General features: G+C 39.2%; 1 protein-coding gene across 1 annotated transcript; it reads left to right on the top strand.

The window, feature by feature from the left end:
• The first annotated feature begins 1,384 nt into the window (after positions 1-1,384).
• Positions 1,385-2,860, top strand: LOC131597325 (uncharacterized). Its single transcript, XM_058870029.1, has 3 exons — positions 1,385-1,513; positions 1,604-1,942; positions 2,075-2,860. Exons 1-3 carry the CDS (start codon positions 1,385-1,387, stop codon positions 2,858-2,860), a joined length of 1,254 nt encoding a protein of 417 aa, XP_058726012.1.
• Positions 2,861-8,546: the final 5,686 nt, after the last annotated feature.

The following is an 8,546-nucleotide window of genomic DNA, read 5'->3' on the forward strand; positions in this document are numbered from 1 at the left end:
CGAATACTAAAGGTCATACGACCCTAAATGATGCTGCCTTCGATACGCAATATGACCTCGACCCTCGGAAGTTGCCTACGGAAAAAGGCTGAGGTATCTTCTGGCTGCCTACGAAATGGCTTATTCTGATCCTTGCCTTAGACTACCTGCCCTTCTATGGCATGGGACAGTCTTATGGCAAAGGATGCTTCGATGACCCTTCAACCTCCAAACGAAAGGCTTCCTGCCCTCTTATGGCAAGGATAGGCCCTTTCATTCTGAAAGGCAAAAAGAGACCTATCATCTGAGTTTAAGGTAATTGCCCCTAATTGCCTTGCAATGCTCAAACCTTTTTATTATATTCTTTCTCATAATTTTTCAAGAGGGCAACGCTTATTCACAAGCTAAAGTCCCTATCTCTTTCATCTACATTTTCTAAACAAATGAGCAAGCAAAGCAATTAAGAGCCCATGGAAAACCATGGATGCAAAGGGTGCCTTACACCTTCCCTTTGCATAAATTACCCCCCGAACTCAGATTTCTTAAAAGGTTTTTTTCTGTTTCTTTTTGCCTTTCTGAATTTGTTTGGATAAAATAAAAGTCGGTGGCGACTCTTGCTTAACCGCGACATTTTCGATTGATAAAAAGTCAGTTCACCGTGTTACAGAACTGGCGACTCTGCTGGGGATGTGATTTTGATTAAGAGGGGTTACCTTAAAAGTTTAGGATTCATTTTAAATGTTTTCTATTGTTTGCTTTGTTTGTTTTATTTTTCAGGGGCATTTTGGGAATTAACTGAAGGACGAATCCTATTCCCGGATTCAAGTACATCTAAGATAGGAAGTGGCATAGTCATGGCGACCTCCTTCATGTATGTGGAGGATTGGTCAATATGAGAGTTCACGCTTGAGTTAGGCCTCTATAGGTGTTTACATGCTTCTCTTGTATGAGGGAGGTTCGTGTGGATACCTGTGGGTGAGTCGGAGCTCAAGGACCTTTAGTTACCTTTAACCCATCCTGACTTTTAGGAACGTAGTGGGGGGACTACTCTTGATGTATGTTGAGAGCATAGTCGCTACCCGATACTACAGCTCAGATAGGCTCTTTCTCAAAGTATCATTGCATGGTATGTATGTATCATGTTCGAGGGTGCTTTAGGAGGGTCGACAATTCTGAGTCACTTGGTAGAACCCGTTGCTGAAATTTCCTTATCCGTAGAAATACCCTTGGGAAGGACACTTGATCAAACTCCACGCAAGCCTTAATCCAAAAATTGTGTGATTTGTGTGGATTTACTTGTGTATGTGCATCATGCATACATGCATCATTCATACATGGCATAACTAACCCATTTCAAGGAATTGGAGGTTTCTTAACCGTATGTTGTTTTGTAGGTTGTTTGAATATGGAAACAAAAGACCGTAAACCATTCTTCCTCAATTTCAAGAAAGTGCCAACGCAATTGAAGATTTTCTGCGACAACATCTATGGTTCTCTCAAATTCAGTGATTCTCTCAATACACTCATAAGTTTGGTACGAACTAATGTGGATGAAGTTCTCCTCAACACCGTGGTTCAATTCTATGATCCGTTACTACATTGCTTCACTTATAGAGATTTTCAGTTAGTACCATCCTTGGAAGAATTCTCCTACTTGCTTGGACTTCCTGTGCTTAATAAAATTCCTTATACTGGTAAAGAAGAAGAGCCTAAGTTGGAAGTCATTGCTGCTGCCCTGCACTTGCCAAGATCAGAAATTGAGAAGGTTTGGATTAGTAAGAAAGAGTATTCTGGATTACCCCTTGATTTCCTCTACGAAAAAGCGGAGATTCTTGCTAAAGCTTCAAGTATGGATGCCTTGGAAGCTGTGTTGTCTCTCTTAATTTATGGACAAGTTTTGTTTTTCCATTATGACAAAATTGTTGATGTGGCTGCTATCAATATATTCCTTAGCAAGAATCCGGTTCCTACTTTACTTGGTGACTTACTACATTCTATTCATTTCCGAGTATCAAAAAGGAAAGGTTGTGTCCTAGGATGTGCTTCTCTATTGCATAAGTGGTTTATTTCGCACTTACCTCTCTCCGTAAGAAAGAATGAAGAAGGATTAACTTGGGCTCAGAGAATTATGAAGCTTTCTTTCGACGACATCCTATGGTACCAAAAGAAGTTCGAGGGAACCTTGCTATTTGATAGTTGTGGAGATTTCCCTAATATACCTCTTCTTGGTGTTCGTGGAGGAATATCTTATAATCCCATTCTAGCTCGACATCAGTTTGGCTTTGCCTTGAAGGACAAACCGCGTTCTTTGTATCTTAGTGCAGAATATTTCCATTATGATTCCGACAAAGAGAAGAAGAGAGACCTTTTCATCAAAGCTTGGATGAAAGTAAAGAAAGTTGGCGCAAAGGATATAGGAAGGAGAAATTATATGCCATGGGATCCATATTTCCAATGGGTTTATGATCGAGTTATGGAATTTGGGATGCCTTATCCATCTGATACGCCCATAGTTCCAAGGGTAGCTCCTCCTGCTGCCCCAATTGCATTTGAGCCATATATTCCTGCTCCAAATGAAGACCTGGTTGCAACTGTTAACCGACTGAAAAGGGAAAGGGAAGACTTTGAGAGACGCTTACTAAAAGTGGAAGCTGAAAAAGAGGTGTTAGTACAAGATGCCAAAAAGCGAGAGACTTTACTTGATTACTTTTCCCGCAAATGGAAGATTGAAGATTTTGTTTCTCCAGATCAGATTAATTCATGGGAAAACGAAATTTCTAGGCTTGTTCAAGAAAGAGAGGAAATGATCAAGGCACACAAGGAAGAAGTCCGGGTCCTAAAGAGGAAGCGTCGTCAGGAAGACAAAAATCCTGGAATTTAGTGTTTTTATTTATTATTAATTTCTTTTATTTTAATGTAACTTTTGGGGTTATGACCTTACAATTTAATTAATAAATAATGTTTTTTCTTTGTTTCAACACGAGTTAAAATTCTTTCAATTCCTTGAAAACATTGCATATGCATAATCATATCATTCATAAACATTACATCACAGGTTTCATAAAAGCCAATACCTCATCTTTCCGCTGTTTATTTCAGTAAGAAAGATGGATCTCGAACAATCTGTCAAAAATCTTCAGGCTCAGAATAACCAGTTCCAGAAAATAATCTTTCACTTAGCCAAGGGGCAAGAAGAATTAAAGGCACTTCTGTCCGAGAAGGAGAAGGACCAACAAAGGGAGCAAGGTGTGCAAGATAAATGGAAATCCAAACCTAAGCGATCATTCACTCCGTTGCACATGCCGATGTCTCAAGTTCTGCAACAACTGCTCAACCAGAATTTGATAACCTTATTACCTTCATATTCAACCCCTACAAATCCTGCTCCTGGGTATAAGTACCATGCGAGATGTGCTTATCATTCGAATAGCCCTGGCCATGACACAGAGGATTGTGGACCATTGAAGCATAAGATCCAAGACTTAATTGACAACAAGATCATTGACTTCAATTCAACTGGGGGGCCTTACATGGCTAATACCATGTGTAAACAACAAGTTGGGGAAGCTCTGATCTCCACATCAGCATCACAACCACAACATAAGCATAACGCGCCTAAAAGACAATTCACAAAGATCAACATGACTTTGGCTGAAGCGTTGCAACAGATGCTGAGGAAAGGGCTAATGACTTTGAGGGATCCTCCTCGGAATCCTAACATTTCGTCTCATCAGTATAATCCTAATGCAAGATGTGCTTACCACTCCGACAGCATCGGACATGACACTAACGATTGCTGGCTATTGAAGAATAAGATCCAAGACCTCATTGATGATAAGATCATTGATTTCAGCTCACCTGAGGAACCTCATATGGCTAATGCTGGGAACAATCGGAAAGGTCACAATGAACCCAACCAATCTGTGGGGACAACTCTGATCTCTACACCAGTTCCACAACAAAGACGCAAGTCAAATGCACCTAGGCGTCAGTTCACAAAGATCAATATGACGTTGGCTCAAGCATTACGACACTTGTTGAAGTCAAAGTTGATTACTTTGAAGGACCCTCCGAGGAACCCTAGTACTTCTTCTTCTCGTTATAATCCTAATACGAGGTGTGCATATCACTCTAATAGTCCTGGACATGACACCGACAATTGCTGGACATTGAGGAACAAGATTCAAGATATGATCGATGCTGGTGAAATTGAGTTCCCTCATCCCAAGACTCATGTGGTGATCACCACTCCCATTCCTAGTCACGATAAGATTGATTAATGTTTAGAAGGATGCGCTTTTTAGATCATTAGATTTACTTTAATTTGCAATTTCTTTTCATTCGAATTATGATAGACATTATCTGTTTTAATAGTCATCGTCAGTGCATTGCATATGTTTGTCTTGAATAAATTATTTCGTTATCACTCATTTTAAATTATGTCTTTACTCTGCATGTGTTTTGTGATATTCAACTCCTGCTAAGTTGTAAGCCTTTTAAGGGAGGATGACGAAAACAATACCGCAACCTCATACAGTATGCTTTCGAGTGGACTATGCTGACGATGTACAGGCATTTGTTCAATTCCTAAACAGTGGAGATATAAGGATGCTAATCCCTCGTCAACCCCTTTGAGCCTAAGGCGTAGGAGTTTTATTTCTTGAAATTTCAAAACCTTGATCATAACCTGGGGCAGGGTAGTTCTCCGTTAATTTGGCTGTGCATTCTATTTTAAGAGAACCATTCAGTACACCTTTCAACAAAGGTTTCAATCACAAACGTTCAACCGCACGCATCGAAGAAGCAATCAAAAGACAATGACGGTTCATCAATCAAACAAGGCAGTCAATATCTTTCAAAAAAAAAAAAAATATATATATATGCACAAAGAAAAGCCTGCTAAGTCAAAAATCAAAAAATGACTTAGGGAAAAATCAAGGCATCCCGCTGACTGTAGGCTCAAAATAGACAGTTCAGGCAAAAGTTAGGGATATCAAAAAATGAAAAAAGAGAAGTCAATAAATTCCTGAACGACACAATGTTATGACTACCAAAAGGAAGAAGTGACTGCCATCTCAAAAGTTCTCTCTGCTTGTGAACCATCATCATTATCGAAGGTGCAAATCCAAAAGTCTCTTGGAACCTGAATGCGTAAGTTGAATTAACTGAGTTTAGGACTGAAGATCATCACGAAGAGGGGTGGGTACAATCAAATCTTGAGCCTTTATCCTTTGTTTCTTAAACCGTGAACCAAGCCACGTTACAACCCTTGAAAGTCCTAATTGAAGCATGGTTAGTTCGAAAGCATACTGTCACGACAAAGGTATCCTGACTCCTTAAGGTTTACCACAAATGCCGAGTTGATATCACGTTTTTACAAACATCACATCGTTACAAATATCATGTTTTTACAAATATCACGCCTTTACATCTCCTGTTTTAACGTTTTTCAAAAACTCAAGACAAACGTATGCATTGCATCTCATGAATTCATTATTAAACATATTCTGCTACATAATTCCAAATGTTAGCATCAGAAAGAACTTGCACAGGGTACAACTAATGACTGAAAGTTATCCCGACAGACGAGATTACGCCGAGAAGCAATGTATCCTACGTATACAAGGGGCATGGCATGCTTTGCTCAACCAATCTGGGGCAATCCAGTCAAGATTATAAGAATCTCTCAAAAGCCAAACAATCAAAGGCATACACCTCAAGTGGGTTTCAAACTATTTCCCAATCAATCTGGGGCAATCAAGTCAAGATTCCGAGATGCTCGAACAATCAGGGGCATGCATCCAAGAATATCTAAAGCTACTCCCCAATCAACGTGGGGACATTATCTTGAGCCTATGATTACTAGGGGCATGTCGCCCATAGTGTACATCTCATGAAGTCCTCGCGAGGCGAATCTTTCCAAAGTTCCTACTAGCTGGGGCAAATCTATGCAAGTCCAGTCCAACATCTGGATCAATACTCAGTGGCGTGTCCTGAATCAAGTAGTAAGTTACTATGATACTGGGGGCAACTTTCAAGACGCCCATGTCTCCCCACAGAGCCAGGTTCACAAAACCACATCCCCGCAGAGTAATCAATAAGAAAACATCTTCAAATACTCTAGTCCAACAAGAGATATAGATCCCCAACAGAGATTACATCTTCAATACTATCATCTCTCCAACACTTTGCTCTTCTCCAAACATGGTTTACTAATATCTCTCATCCTCAGTCAGGGTGCATCAAGATTCTGATCATCCCCAAGCAGAAATCATAAATCCCCAGTTGAGCATCTTCAAGACGAAACCAGATATCAAAACTACAACGAAACAGAGACTTACTTTCCCAGTCAAGACTACATCATAAAGCATAGTTCATAAATCATATTCACATTCATACCTTGCATACATTACCTCATAAAAATCCATACATAACATACGAAGCTTCTCATTTATTTTGAGAGACTCATTATGTAATCCATGCATCATGACATTGCATAAATTTAATCTTACCTTTTTCAGAATACAGGTACCGACAAATGAACGAAATCTCCAACTTTCCAAGATCTAATTCAGCTACTACGAATGGTACTGACACGATCAACGCTCGAAGATCTAATTCATTTACCACGAACGGTAATGACACGATCACTTTCAAAGTCTAATTCAGATACTACGAACAGTACTGACACGACAGAAGATCTAATTCAGATACTACGAACGGTACTGACACGGTCAACTCTCAGAGATCTAATTCTATCATCACGAACGGTGTAGACACGGTCACTGACCTTCAAAGTCTAATTCAGATACTACGAACGGTACTGACACGACAGAAGATCTAATTCAGATACTACGAACGGTACTGACACGGTCAACTCTCAGAGATCTAATTCTATCATCACGAACGGTGTAGACACGGTCACTGACCTTCTCAGTCTAATTCAGCTACTACGAACGGTACTGACACGACAGAAGATCTAATTCAGATACTACGAACGGTACTGACACGATCAAATATCAGAGGTCTAATTCTATCATCACGAACGGTGTGGACACGATCACTGGCCTTCCCAGTCTAATTCAGTCACTACGAACGGTGCTGACACGACAAGAGAATCTAATTCTATCATCACGAACGATGAAGACACGATTATCTCCTCAGATCTAATTCTATCATCACAAACGATGTAGACACGATCATCTTTCCAAGATCTAATTCAAGTATCACGAACGATACTGACACGATCAATTCCCAAGGATCTAATTCATTTACTACGAACGGTAATGACACGATCAACGCGCAAAATTCAACTACCAAGATGGCATCCACAAGCCCATCTCCGACAAAAGTCCCTACTTCAAATAGGGCAAATTTCTTGGTATTCTTATGTTCAATCATCTTCCACCTTCAGATACCGACTGGCGCGCAAACCACTCTACATCTTCAGGTTTAAGATAATTGAACAGGGGCAGCTGTCATACCCCAAAATTTGCCCATGCTATTTTTCATACACAAAACCAAATCAAAAGACAAAGCTCCAAAACACAGTCTCCCACACAGAAGTTCTAAACTAGGGTTTGAATAATTCAGAGGAAAATCATCGAATCAATGGCTCAAGGTGGTTCCATAAGGTCACTAACATCCCAAAGCATCTCCATATAAAGTTTCAAGGCAAACAGAGCAAACTTAGTCCCTCAAATCATGATTAGGTCAACAGTCGACTCTCAAGGGCAAAACAGTCATTTCAAGCCAAATACAGTCAAAGTTCAAGGTATTTGGTCAACAACCTCCTCATAACCCTAAAATCATCATTTGATCAAGGGTTGATCATGATGATGCAAGGAAAGATCCGAAAAGTCAAAAGTCAAAAGTTACTATTTTGGGCATGAACTGAAAAAGTCAACCAAACTTTGAAAATTCACCAAATATTCATACTTCATCAGAAAAATTCCCACCAAAGCTCATTTTAAATGGAATTCATTCCTCTATCCAATGGTCCAAGAATCGAAGCTCATAGGTCAATGGTTTAAGAGATATGGCTTCATACATTATAGGTCCTTTTCAAAAGCCAACAAAAAGACACTTTGTTCAAAAGGATATATAAGGAGCATGGAAAATAATTTTGATATGAGACCAAAGACACTGGTTAGAGGACTCTCTAAGGTTTCTAAAAAGTTCTAGAACTCTTCCATATCTTAAAAATTAAGGGAGATATGCTTTGTCAAAGTTGGACAATTTTGAGAAGAAAAATGTAAAGAAAAAGGGTTCAAATTGAAATTTTTTGCAAAGGAGCCCGACTTTTTATGGCCCAAAATTGATCTCCAAGATATCCAAGGCCTCAAATCTGAATGTCACTAATTTTGAAATATTTATTTGATTTTATATGAATTTTTAATCATTTAAAAGTGATTTTAATTCAGGGAAATTAAATAAAAATCAAATATTCAATTAGAAGTCTTGCATCAATCAAATCCAATCACCAAAATATGCATTATTTCATAACAAATTCGTGCTCATATGGATTGAAGGAGAAAGATTGAAATTTGTCCAATTTAGAAAGATTT

This window comes from Vicia villosa, linkage group LG4, assembly GCF_029867415.1.
Source record: "Vicia villosa cultivar HV-30 ecotype Madison, WI linkage group LG4, Vvil1.0, whole genome shotgun sequence".
Lineage (NCBI taxonomy): Eukaryota > Viridiplantae > Streptophyta > Magnoliopsida > Fabales > Fabaceae > Vicia > Vicia villosa.

Bases quoted from the DNA above. Each gene is read 5' to 3' on its own strand.
- LOC131597325 (XM_058870029.1), top strand. From the start codon at position 1,385: ATGGAAACAAAAGACCGTAAACCATTCTTCCTCAATTTCAAGAAAGTG. The intron at 1,514-1,603 runs GTACGAACTAAT...AGAGATTTTCAG, and splicing joins TCAATACACTCATAAGTTTG to TTAGTACCATCCTTGGAAGA. The intron at 1,943-2,074 runs GTTCCTACTTTA...TCCGTAAGAAAG, and splicing joins TATTCCTTAGCAAGAATCCG to AATGAAGAAGGATTAACTTG.